At 37.8% G+C, this 13,736-nt stretch overlaps 2 protein-coding genes across 2 annotated transcripts; both read left to right on the top strand.

Annotated features, from left to right (window-relative positions):
* Positions 1-206: 206 nt before the first annotated feature.
* On the top strand, positions 207-1,142 carry LOC100665937 (olfactory receptor 4C15-like). Its single transcript, XM_003422352.2, has one exon. The coding sequence runs from the start codon at positions 207-209 to the stop codon at positions 1,140-1,142; it is 936 nt and encodes a 311-aa protein (XP_003422400.2).
* Positions 1,143-12,180: 11,038 nt separating this feature from the next.
* On the top strand, positions 12,181-13,095 carry LOC100669439 (olfactory receptor 4C11-like). Its single transcript, XM_010601640.3, has one exon. It carries the CDS (start codon positions 12,181-12,183, stop codon positions 13,093-13,095), a length of 915 nt encoding a protein of 304 aa, XP_010599942.2.
* Positions 13,096-13,736: the final 641 nt, after the last annotated feature.

The following is a 13,736-nucleotide window of genomic DNA, read 5'->3' as shown; positions in this document are numbered from 1 at the left end:
ATCCTTCCTGGTGTCTCGCTACCACCTTTAACATATTTCTCATTTTGTGTTCTCAACAGAAACACTTAAAATAACTTTGCTTATGGATGCACCAATGCATTGATGACTAGCTAATCCCGTAAACTTGTCTGAGGCAAGTATCTCTTTCTCATAATTTCAGATTCTACATGGTCACTGTGGAAGCTTTCACCTGTTCCTCTGAAATTATGAAAAATCAAAGCTGTGTGACAGAGTTTGTTCTATTGGGGCTTTCACAAAACCCAAATAGCCAAACAATAATATTTGTTGTATTTTTGCTTACCTACATTGCAACTGTTGGGGGCAATTTGCTAATTGTAGTGACCATCAGCAGCAGCTTGGCACTCCTGGGCTCCCCCATGTACTTCTTTCTGGCTTTCCTGTCCTTCCTGGATGCGTGCTTTTCCTCTGTGATCGCTCCAAAGATGATTGTGGACTCCCTCTATGAGAGGAAAACCATCTCCTTTGAGGGCTGCATGACACAGCTCTTTACTGAGCACTTCTTTCCTGGAGTAGAGGTGATTGTCCTCACAGCCATGGCCTATGATCGTTATGTGGCCATTTGCAAGCCATTGCACTACCCCTTTGTCATGACCTGGAGGTTCTGTGGCATTCTGATGGTGGTAGCCTGGACAGGTGGCTTCTTGCATTCTGTAATACAAATTCTCTTTATATTTCAGCTGCCCTTTTGTGGCCCCAATGTCGTTGATCACTTCATGTGTGATTTATACCCATTATTGGCTCTTGCCTGCACTGACACTCATATCCTTGGCTTTTTTGTTGTTGCAAATAGTGGGTTAATCTGCATCATAAACTTCTCATTGTTGCTTATCTCCTATTGTGTCATCTTGGTCTCCCTGAGAACCCATAGCTCTGAAGGTCGAAGGAAAGCTCTCTCAACCTGTGGATCTCACATTGCTGTTGTGGTTTTGTTCTTTGTCCCATGCATATTTGTGTATGCGCGACCTCCATCTACTTTCTCCTTTGAAAAGATTGTGGCCATATTTTCTACCCTCCTAACTCCCTTGTTCAATCCTATGATTTACACGTTCAGGAATAAGGAAGTAAAAAATGCCATGAGGAAGTTGTGGACCAGACTGGTGGTGGTTTCTGATGAAAAATAAAACATGAAACTTATAAAAAATCAAACTTCCAGAAGAAGGAAATCAAAATGGGCCTAGAGAAAAACTTTCTAGGGGATGCACCTTATAAGACAGAAGGTAATATAATGCAATAGAAAAACACTAACGCGAAGGTCAGGAAATGTTTTTTCTACCTTCAGATCACTCATCATTCTGGAGTTGGCAGCTGAACGTCCCCATATGTAAAAGGACTTGAATTTTATGCTTATTTAAAATATAATAACAAAAACAAATCAGGAAAAGAGAGGAATCAGATTATCTATTAAACTGCTTACCATTCACACCATGCTCCGAAAAACATTCATGGAAGGAGGACAATAATATCTTAGAGATTAGAACAGGAGCTTCCTGAAACTCTTTCAAATGAAAAAAAGTTTTATTTTTAGGGTACTGATCAGAGTTAAGGATCCCTGGTGACCAAGTGGTTAAGTGTTCAGCTATTAACCAAAAGTGGGTTGGTTTGAACCTACCAGCTGCTCCAGGGGAGTAAGAGGCAGGAGTCTGTTTCCATGAAGATCACAACCCTGGAAACACTATGAGGAAGTTCTGCTCTGTCATATAGGTTTGTGATGAGTTGAAATAGATTCGATGGCGATGGGAGGTGATCCCAGTCAATCTGATGGAGAAGCATTCAGGACTCAGGAAGGGCAGAGACAAGGGCATTCTCAGAAACTTAACTGTAGATGTTCCTGGAACAAATGACTTCCTCATTTAACATGGGTCCATTAACATCTGCAACAGGATTGGTGGAAGACTCATTAACAACCTGCAGTATGCAGATGACACAACCTTGCTTGGTCAAAGTGAGGAGGACTGGAAGCACTTACTGATGAAGATCAAAGACCACAGTCTTCAGTATGGATTACACTCCAACATAAAGAAAACAAAAATCTTCATAGTTGGACCAATAAGCAACCTCATGATAAATGGAGAAAAGATTGAAGTTGTCAAGGATTTCATTTTACTTGGATCCACAATCAACACCCATGGAAGCAGCAGTCAATATATTAGAAGATACACTGCATTGGGCAAATCTACTGCAAAAGACTTCCTTAAAGTGTTCAAAAGTAAAGATATCACCTTGAAGACTAAGGTGCACCTGACTTAAGTCATGGTGTTTTCAGTTGCCTCATATGCATGCAAAAGATATACAATGAATAAGGAAGACCAAAAAAGAATTGATGTCTTTGAATTGTGGTGCTGGTGAAGAATATCGAATATACCAAAGACTGCCAAAAGAACAAACAAATCTGTCTTAGAAGAAGAACAATCAGAATGCTCTTTAGAAGCAAGGATTGTGAGACTGTGTCTCACATACTTTGGACTTGTTATCAGGAGGGACCAGTTCCTGGAGAAGGATATCATGCTTGGTAAAGTAGAGGGTCATCAAAAAAGAGGAAATCCCTCAAGAAGATGGATTTGACACAGTGCCTGCAACAATGAGCTCAAGCATAATAAGGATTGCGAGAATGGCACAGGACAGGGCAGTGTTTCCTTCTCTTGTCCATGGGGTTGCTATGAATTGGAACTGGCTCGATGGCACCTAACAACAACAGCAACAACGGATCTGAATCACTTGTTAAAATTCTTGAGAGATAACACCTGATTGGCCGTTTTCTGCCAATGGATGAGGTCCTTTTGGGTCAGTTGACCACCCCACATGAATCATCTGAAGGAGAGGAAGGGAAGTAGATTTCATAAGGGAACCGTTGATGAGTAGCTTTCATCTGAGCTCAATCAAAGAGGACTCTTGATAAATCATTTTCCTAGCAAAAACAATACCACAGTTACAGGTGTTGTGAGCTGACTACAGGGTAAACAGAGGCCGGAGGAATCTGAGGGTAAAATTTAGACTTCAGAAGGGGATTGCATCCAATTTACTCATTGATTTGAATTTTGTTGGCTTAGTTTATCCAATTGAAAATAATTCTATTTGAGCATTAGTCAGTAAAGAGATAATTCAAATCAAACACATCTTAACCTCGCCTTTTTTTTTTTTTAAATAGCAGTACCCAACTTGGCTTTTATAGCTTCTCCTAGCTACTCTTCATATTTACATAACAATTTCTACTCTATAACTTACTATATAGTTTATTTCCTTATTGTGTCTTATCTGCCTCCTCTCATAGAATAAACTGTGAGGCAGGGGATTTTTTCCTATGTTATTCACTGATGTATCATCAGTATCTAGAACCGGCTGTTGCAGGAGCTCAGTAAGTGCTGAGTAAATGAAAATAAGTGAGCTATCTTCGCTTTTTGAAATTTAAATGTATTTACAATATTATCTACTAAAATGTCGAGTTTGGCGAGTGAATGCGGCTGTTGCTGGGATTCGTCCCTTGATCTTGAAAATAACCGTAGATAACACTTTAACATAACACAGTGAAGAATATTACAAATAAATTATCTACTCTAGTTATTTTCCCAAATCTGTATAAAAAATTAAAACAGAAAATAAAGGTATAACTCTCTACCTACTCTTTCTCATTCTCCTTTCCGTCTTCTATCACCTGCAAAAAAAGTGTTCTTACTGATTTGAATTTTATTCTGAAAGCATTTTGGATCCCAATAAAATAAACTCTTACTTCAATTTTTCATTTTATTAATTGGGTTTGAATCTTGCCATAGTTTCTGAATTATTCACTAGAAATATCACCTTGATAAAATGCAAATGAATAGGGTTTAAAATAAGGTTAAGTGAACAGGTTTTAAAGTAGGACACTAATTCATCCTAAAACTACACGCGAGAAACAAGTGGATCTAAACCCAAAATATCTCAGTTGTCATGTGTTCTCAGTTCCCATAACTGAATGCTCCATGACCAACTGCATTCAATAATACCCTGACATTTAACCTGCAGTCCAGTTGAATAATCCAGTCATTCAGTCTACAATGAATATTTAATGAGCACTCCTGATCTGTTCACCTCAGATCTTGAAAGAACCTGAAGGGAACTTTTACTTAACTTCTTGCCTTTGGGCAGTTCAATGATCAACTTTGAAACTTTTTTTTTTTTTAGTTGCCTTTGAGTTGATTCTGACTCATGGTGACCCCACATGTGCAGAGTAGAATTGCACTCCATAGGATTTTGAAGGCTGGTGCCTTTTGGAAGCATTTTAACAGGCCTTTCTTCCCAGGCTTCTGGGTGAGTTCAAACCACCAACCTTTCAATTAGTGGGGAAGCACTTAACCATTTATGCCACCCATGGACTCCACTTTTAGCTGTTGTTATTTTCCAGGCCAAGAAAGTTTATGACATTACTGTACATACCTTATCAAAAGAAAAGATCTTTAGACTTGTAATTAAAGATTTTATCCTAGGCTCAATTCTGTGACCTTAGGTAAGTTATTTCCCTTCTCTGGGCCTGAAGTCTGCATGTTTATTGTAGTTAGGTGCCATTGAGTCAGTTTGGATTCATGGCAACCCTATGTCTAACACAATGAAACACTGCCAGGTGACCTTAGGTGACCTTAGGTGAGTTATTTCCCTTCTCTGGGCCTGAAGTCTGCATGTTTATTGTTGTTAGGTGCCATTGAGTCAGTTTGGACTCATGGCAACCCTATGTCTAACACAACGAAACACTGCCAGGTCCTGTGCCACCCTTAACAATCGTTATACTTGAGCCCATTGTTGCAGCCACTGTGTCAATCCATCTTGTTGATGGTCTTCCTCTCTTTCATTGACCCTCTACTTTACCAAGCATGATGTCCTTCTCCAGGGACTGGTCCCTCCTGATAACATGTCTAAAGTATGTGAGACGTAGTCTAGTCATCCTTTCACTTCAGTCTTTCACCATTTATCATAATATTCTTATTTGTCCAGTTGCAAAGGTTTTTGTTTTCTTTATGTTGACGTGTAATCCATTCTGAAGGTTGTTGTCTTTGATCTTCATCGGTAAGTGCTTCCAGTCCTCTTCACTTTGAGCAAGCTACGTTGTGTCATCTGCATATTGAAGCTTGTTAATGAGTCTCCCTCCAATCCTGATGCCACCTTCTTCATAGAGTTTACAAGTTTAGGAAGGATTAATAAAAACACATATGTATTTCTTTGCACAGGGGTGCTTTCTTTCCATGTATTATATCTTTTAGTTTTTACAGAAGCTTTTCAGAGTTAGGTCTTCTCATTCCCATTCAACTGATGGAAAATCTGAGGCTTATATACTTTCAATGACTCACCAAAAAGCTTCCTCAAGAGTATACTCCTCTGTTTATAACAAAAAATTCCAGATGTTGGGCATGGTTTTCTCCAAGAAGTTTGGGTCTGCTTTTTGCCACTAGGCCCTTTGGTAAAAATGCAAATCATGCCTCCTTTTCTGCCTCCCATCTCTCTGTCTCAGCCCCTCCTTGGACCTCTCATTTCATCCTCATTGGGGATACCTGGCAGGCACTGATACACCTAGCAGGACATTCTGACATCAAAATTCTGGGTAGAAGCATGGTCTCCCAAATAAGAAAGCAATATGGCAATGTAATCTGTCCCATTTTTAATTATGTGCAACTACATTAAAAAAACAAAAATCGAGGTTTCTTTCCTATGAGTGGAAAATCATATCTTAAAAAGAAAACACTTAAGACAAGTATTCAGTATTTCTTTTCTCTTTTCCTTCTGTCTCCCTTCTTTATGAACTATCTTAAAGCATAGATGGGGTTAGAACTAGGAGAATGTAATATTAATATTGTTAAAAGTAATAAGTAATAATTATTACCAGATATCTCTTACAAAAGAGGAAACTGAAATTAATGGGTTAAGAAACTTGTTTAAGTTCACACAGCACATAAGTGGTGAAGCATGAATTCACGTCTACCACACATATTTCACTCATCTGAGCCTTTAACTGGCTTCAAGACTTTAATCTTTCTAGAAGAGATGGGTTTAAGCAATCCTATGGAGAAGGGATTGAGGTTTCTTCAAATGCATTCAAAGTGAGAATGGAGTTTAACTAATTGGCCCCAAGGTTTGCTTTTGCTCTTGAACTGTCTGACCTGGGTAGCACACTGGAACATCCTTAGGGACTTGGCTGGGAGTAATGGTTTTTTTGGAGCTCCTGAGGCTGAAAGCCTGCCATAGGCTTTTGTAGATTTTGTGTGAATTGCAATAAATATCCAACACAGTAAAAAGAGAAACCTTAACTCAAAAGTACCTGTGGGAAGGGGACTGACCTCAGAGTTATTTCTCCCTCAGTGTACCGAAATAGCTTATTCCAAAAAGACCTTTTCAAGAACAAGATTGATGAACATTTGATATTTTATTTTTTTAAACCACACTGCCCAGTGTCGTCGACCCACTTGTTTTTTCTAAGCTACTGCTTCTGGGGAACAACAATGTAAAGTCTGCATTTGCAGGGTTCCTTCTGTCCTTAAACTCCCCACTCTCCATAACCTCCTGTGATAGAAAGCATTGAGAAATGTCAATGAAGTACTGTTTCCATGTTTCAACTGGGATTCGTATGATTCATCTTCTAAGAAAATTAATGCTGAAGATATGAAAAATATACTTAATTGGAAGTCATATATCTGCTCATAAGAAAAGAGGTAAGTTTTTCAAGTCTGTTAAAAATATTTTCTTCACAATACCTCCTTATAAGTGATCTTGTGTAATCTATGCTCTGATGGAATCTATACTCGGTCTTTACCCCCCAGTGAAAGGTGAAGGTGGACAAGGATTCCTAAATCTTTGCTGGCCTCAGAGCAGGTACACTATCTATCAAAGTCCTTCCTGCTTACACAAGAGGAAATAAACTACACTGTGGCATTGAAGCCAGCCTGAGGAGAAATTCTAATCTTCTGGATCCTCTTTTAAAGATTTGAAGTTCAATGGTGATGATTATGAGACAGGATTTTCAAGACCCATGGCAACCCTTGATCATGACCTACAACGGCACCTGCTCTCAGGTTGAGGTCCAAGTGATAGTATAGTTGGTCAGGGAGAAAAAAGTTGAACTCTGTGATGAAATCTTGGGTCACACAACCCTCAATAACATTCTTTGTTTGTCTCCTCCCATTTGTCTTTCTGCCTCCTATACTCTTGCTCTTCTTCCTTCCCTGGAATTCACTGACTGTCACTCTCCTCTCTCCTACTTTAACTTCGGCAAGTCTCTGTCCCTTCCCTCCCTTCACTATTATTTGTTATGCCCCTAGTTTGGTATTTGTCCCACCATGAAGTTTACAGTGGTTGGTTTTGGAGACAGGAAAGAAACTTAAGGTGTCATTTGACATCATTCTCTGCTGGTTTGGGACTTCTCTTTTTTAGGATGCAGTCTACATGGATGATTGAGATTTGATGATTTATATAATAGTTGTTAGACACTAGAGAGAGGGGCTATCTAGTAGCATCCAAACCTTTTTATAGTCTGGTTATACTTGGCAAAACTCTATTTCAGATGAATCTTTGTACATAAGGATAACAAGATAAATGGCTAACTTAACCTCATGAAAAAGCGCGCAGGTCAAATAGTGAAAGTGAAAACCTCTTTAAGGTTATGCAAAAATAATATATAATCTAATATTACCTCATTCAATTCAATACATACCTAATAAAGTACATACTAATATAAGAGTGTAGGGGATAGAGGTAGATGCCTATTTGTCTGGGAAGAAAAGGGAAGACTTTTGGGGCTGGAGATAGAGATTTGGGATGAGCTATAATTTGAACTATTAACATTTCAACAGGTAAAGTAAAAATTAAAGATACTAAAGAACAGCTAATAGCAAGTTCCCCTACCATGGTGTCCTCCAATATCAGGGAGGTAGGACTGTTCAGGAGCATTAGGAAACAATGGCTGAGCTCAGTGATAGAACTCTAAGGTACTGCTGACCTTAGCTAATGCATACATCTTTGTGAAGTGCTGCTTGCCTATCTTCAGGTTTCAAATCTTCTTTGCTCATTTAAAGCGAAATCAAATAGAATTGCATCACCTGGCTTTCACTGCTGTCCACCATCAGCCCACAAACTTACCTCTTACAACTTCTTGTTTTAATAAGAGTATAGTTTTTTACAATGCTTACCTGAACCAGTTCATGCTTCTCCCCCTCCTTTTACTCACTCGCTAACCTAACTGCTCCTCTCCTCACAGCAAATGACGTGCTTTTGTCTTTAGTCCCTGTCGGGAACTTAGTGTTTCAAGAAAAAGTAATAATTCACTTGCTTTTTATATGTGTCAGAGATAACTGAAACTGCTGGTCAAAGCTTTTTGTTTTTATAACTGGTATTATCACACTGAGTTAATATTTGAGCTGGATCACAGAAAAAATAAATAAATAAATAAAACAAGGTTTTATTTCTTTTGTACAGCTTTATAAGAGGAACAATTTGACTTACTAATTAGAAACATTAATTCTACTTGGTAAAATTCAGTATAAGCTTTTCAATACTTTAGTTCCAGAAAATTTAGTGAGAAACTTCAGTTTCATACATTGAAATCAGTAACTCCATTTATTTCTCATTTTTGAACCTTCGCTGACCCTCAATTTTTTCTCCAGGGTTCTGTCTACTTTTGGAACCACAATTCATTAGGTATTATCATATATAGTCAAGTGTAACTTTTTGCAGATACTTATCTTATTCAGAATTATGTTATCCCTCCAATGTGATCATAAAGAGCTTGAAGACACATATCTATGTGCTGCTATAGCTACCAGAGACCTGATTAGGTTCTTAGTACATATGATGGCTGAGTTGAAGGTGTTATTGATTCACTGATGAACAGATGATTAATCAGAAAAAGTAAAGGTACCTAAAAATTCATTCTAAATAAATTCTAGATCCTTTGACATTAATATTAAAAATTATAGAAATAATATAAGACAGGATAAAGACACAACTCTCCAAATTGATGACTGATGGACATAAATATGAAAAAAGGGAAAGAGCTCAAATTTAAAGATATTTAAAAAACTAATGGACAAAGATATGTAAACCGGAAAGATAAAATATAAGTAAAACATATACAAAAATTGTACTATCACCAGTAATCAAGGAAATGTATATCATAGTTTTACTTTTACTCATCAAGCAAATACGATAATAATCCAAGTTTGATATTCATTAGAAATCTGTTTCATTTTCCTGTAATTTTAGAAACAAGTGGAAAAAACAATCCAATTTTTACATCAAAGAGGATATATAAACAAAATATGTACATGTATAACTCTGAAAAGTTGGAAAAATATGTAAGGAACTATTAGTTACATCTGTAACATGGGATTGGGAATTTATGAATTTTAGAAGGATAATTTTTTAATCCTGTAATTTATTGTAAAGGTTGGATATTTTATTACATAAATATATTCACTGTATAGTTAAAATATTTCTAATAAACATTGATAAAAAAAATTGGAAGGCTATTTGACAGTAGTTACCAAAAAGTATGAAGATAATCACAGCTTTTGCCTCAATAATCTTGAAATTTTCTTTCTGAAATGACTAATAATAAAGAAAAGACTATACCATGGGAAGCGGTTCATTCAAAAATCTTTTATGAGAGTGAACATTTGAAAACAAATTAAATGATTAAAAAAGCTTTGAAACCATATTATGAATTTTCTGTATGTTAATTTACAACTCCTAAAGTAAATGAATACATTATTGATAATCTTTATATTGGAAAAAGGTTTTAACAATTCCAAAAGAAAACCAGAATATTTAAAAGACCAGAGAATGTTTACAATTCTATAGATATGTATATGCAAAAAATAGAGTACAACATAGGGGAAGATATCTGCATGGTGAAATGATGAAATATATTTTTTTAATTACATTTTAAGAGAAACAAAAATTGGCAGAAAACAAAAGTTTTGTAAGATAATGGTAGAATCACACTGAGTGAAGACATCTTTTAGCTTTTAGAAATACAAGAAGTGGTATATCCGGTTGCATCCATAGGATGTGAAACTCTATACTATGTAACTAATGTGAGTAATGGTTGATTTCACATATACAGTAATTCAGCTCGATACTACCAGCCTTGATGATTTATTCAAACATCCCATGTGTCCTGACTGACAATGAAGGCAAAATCAAGAGTCAAAGTTGGAGATATCCTTTCCTCTTAACCCTTTCATTATCAAATTTTTATTTAAAAAAAATGCTTTTTGATGGCGTGTGTTTTCAGTTTTGGAAAGCATGCTTACTAATTGAGTGTGTTTAACTTTATGGTTGGTAATATGGATTTTGAGAAATATGATCTGACAATGCAATCCACCAATCAGGCCAGTGACATTTTGGTGCCACCAGTCTGTGACATGACAGTATGCCACGGAAAACTAGGCAGATAATTTATGACTGACATCTTTCTATTAGGTTACATGGAAAGCCTCTGGTTTTCCAAATATGACACAGAAAAACCAAAACGAACCTAGCAGGGCTCCCTAACTGTCACACAGGAAAATCATAATGATGTTTGCAAGCCTTGTGTCACAGAAATAAAGGAAAAAAAGGCAAACCTTTGCAAATGTAACAGATCCAGGAAACATCATCTAATAGAAGGCTCAACCTACACAAAGATGAGGCTCCACTCCAGTCAGCTGAGCTCTATGCATTTCAAAAGGGACCCACCTTGACACTAAGTGCAATAAAACCTGAATAAGACCTTAAAACTGAGGTCCAGAGGCATAAAAAGTGGCTAACATACCATTTAGGCCAATGTAAATGGAAAAGTATAACCCAACTCAGATACTGAAGAAGTCAGGAATAACTGGTTTAAACTTGTGTCCAAATTAAGGAATATTTTTTTTTTTTCTCAATAGGAAATCTCCAAATTTAATGTTTGAATTATATAGGAATAATGTTTCTCAAATATTTAGTTATACACATATATTCCATATATGCTTTCATACCAAAAAAAAACTGTTGCCATCAAATCAATTCCTACCCATAGCGACCCTACAGGACTGAGTAGAACTGCTCCATAGGGTTTCCAAGGCTGTTATCTTTAGGGAAGCAGGCTGCCACATCTCTCACTTCAGGAGGGCTGGTGGGTTCCAGCCACCAACTTTTCAGTTAGCAACCTAGCATTAAACCATTGCACTACAAGTGCTTTTTAACCAAAAGAAAGAAAAGAAAGAAAGAGAGAGAGAGAGAGAGGGAGGGAGGGAGGGAGGGAAAGAGGGAAGGAAGGAAGGAAGGAGGGAGGGAGGGAGGGAAGGAGGGAAGGGAGGGAGGGAGGGAGAGAGAGAAAGAGAGAAAGAAAGAAAAACGTTATCAAGTCAATCCTGACTCTTAGTGACCCTGTAGGACAGAGCAGAATCGTTCCATAGGATTTCCAAGGAGCAGCTGATGGATTTGAACTGCCGATTTTTTGGTTAGCAGCTGAGCTCTCAACCACACCAACAGGGTTCCAAGGGATTCTTACATACACTTACCAAGATTCTACTACAATCTAAGTTTTATATGAAGAGAAAGTTTCAAGGTATTACAGTGACTTGTTCAAGGTCATAAAGCAAAATAAGCAGTTCTCAGAATTTGTCAGAGAGCAAAATTGCTTGTGGGTTTTTTTTTTTCTCGCCCCAAAATGTCTTAGATCCACAAGGAAGACATTTAGTCAATGCCTGTGGTTAAAGCATGGACATCAGCACAAAAAAGAAAAAACAAATTCCCAACTGATTTTGTCGTTGTTAGCTGCCATCAGGTCATCTGTGACTTACAGTGACCTCATGCACAACATGGGATCGCACCATAATGATCCGCAGGGTTTTCATTCACTGATATTCCGGAGTAGTTTGCCAGGCCTTCCCTTCTGCTCCATCTTAGTCTGGAAGCTCAGCTGAGACCATTCAGCAGCATTGAAACAAGCAAGCCTCCGCCGATAGGTGGGTCTGTGGCTGCACGTGTGGTGCATCAACTGGGAAACAACCAGGTCTTCCACTCTGAAGGCAAGATTTCTATCACGGAGCCAGAATGGAATTAGAATTATACAGTTATAGTTTAGACTCCGAGTCTGCTGCTATTGCCAAATCACCACCTACACCCTTCTCTTTGCAGAGAAACCATTTCTCAGTGCATCCTTTCACGTCAACTGTAACCATGGAGCTGAACAGTAGTGTGACTGAGTTCATTCTGTCTGGATTAACACAGGATGTTCTGAAGGAGAAATTAGTGTTTGTGATCTTCTTGTTTCTCTACCTTGCAACTCTGTTGGCAAACTTACTTATTGTGATGACCATCAGATACAGTCAGATATTAGGAGGCCCCATGTACTTCTTCCTTTTCCACTTGTCCTTTGCTGATGCCTGCTACTCAACAACCACAGCTCCCAGGTTGATTATAGATGCTATATCTAAGAAGAAAGTCATCTCCTACAATGAGTGCATGACTCAGATTTTTGCAGGTCATTTTTTTGGGTGCATGGAGATCTCCGTGCTCATACTGATGGCCTTTGATCGCTATGTAGCCATTTGCAAACCCCTGCGGTACACAACCATCATGAGCCAGTGTGTCTGTGATGAATTTTTGAACCTGGCTTGGGTGGGATCTTGCATCCATTCATTAGTACAGATTTTCATGGTTTTGAAATTACCGTTTTGTGGCCCCAATGTTATTGATCACTATTTCTGTGATGTACAACCTTTGTTGAAACTTGTCTGCATGGATACTTATGTCATAAATCTACTCATAGTGTTTAATGGTGGGGCCATATGCATGGTGAGTTTCATAATCCTGATCATCTCCTATATTTTCATCTTACGCTCTCTGAGTAACAAGAGTGCAGAAGGAAGAAAGAAAGCCCTCTTTACCTGCACTTCCCACATTAGTGCTGTCATCTTATTCTTTGTTCTGTGTATATTCACATATACTCGCCCTCCAATCACATTTCCAGTGGACAAGATGGTGGCTGTGTTTTACACTATTGGGACACCCTTGCTCAACCCTCTGATTTACACTCTGAGGAACGCAGACACTAAAAATGCCATGAGAAAGTTATGGCGCAACAAGCTATGACTTGAGGTGGCAAAGAACAGAAGATTCTACTTGTTAATTCTGTCACAATTTAAATAAAATTGGATTGATTGAGAAGAAAAAGTATTCTTATCCTGATGTGGACAATAGCATTATCTCCCAGAAGTATATCTGTGGACATTGGTAGAGTGAGCACAGACCCATTTATTTTGAGCCAATGTCACATAAAGTAACAGAACATCAAGTACAGTAATATCTGTGCCAGCACAAGCTCACTCCCCACTTGTGTTCTCTGGGGTTGATAATCCTTGTTCTCTTGCAGTACGTGAGCCAGATCCTGTTGTGTATATAGCTTTACCTCACTCTTTTCTACATTCTGGTTTGAGCGTTTTCCCTCCATGTTTTTCATCCAAGTTTAATAATTTGTCCCTGATTTCTGGCTGATTTATTTTGTTGGCAAATAAGTTTTGGCACTACTGAATCTGGTCTTTTCTGGCTCAACAGTCAGTAGGGTAAGGTCACCGTGAGAATCTCATAGGAATATACATATAAGCTAATTAAGCCTCTATTGGTGTTTGGCTCCCTTTTGTAAAATCCTTAAAAAAATAAAAAAGAACATCCTTTTACTTCCCTCTTGAGCACATACAGTGAGCAACTCATGAATTTATATTCAAATAAAGACA

Source organism: Loxodonta africana, chromosome 7 (genome assembly GCF_030014295.1).
Source record: "Loxodonta africana isolate mLoxAfr1 chromosome 7, mLoxAfr1.hap2, whole genome shotgun sequence".
Taxonomy (NCBI): domain Eukaryota; kingdom Metazoa; phylum Chordata; class Mammalia; order Proboscidea; family Elephantidae; genus Loxodonta; species Loxodonta africana.
This window is presented reverse-complemented; position numbering and strand designations above follow the sequence as displayed.

What these genes read in the sequence shown, in the direction of transcription:
- LOC100665937 (XM_003422352.2), top strand. Translation starts at nt 207, where the DNA reads ATGAAAAATCAAAGCTGTGTGACAGAGTTTGTTCTATTGGGGCTTTCA.
- LOC100669439 (XM_010601640.3), top strand. Translation starts at nt 12,181, where the DNA reads ATGGAGCTGAACAGTAGTGTGACTGAGTTCATTCTGTCTGGATTAACA.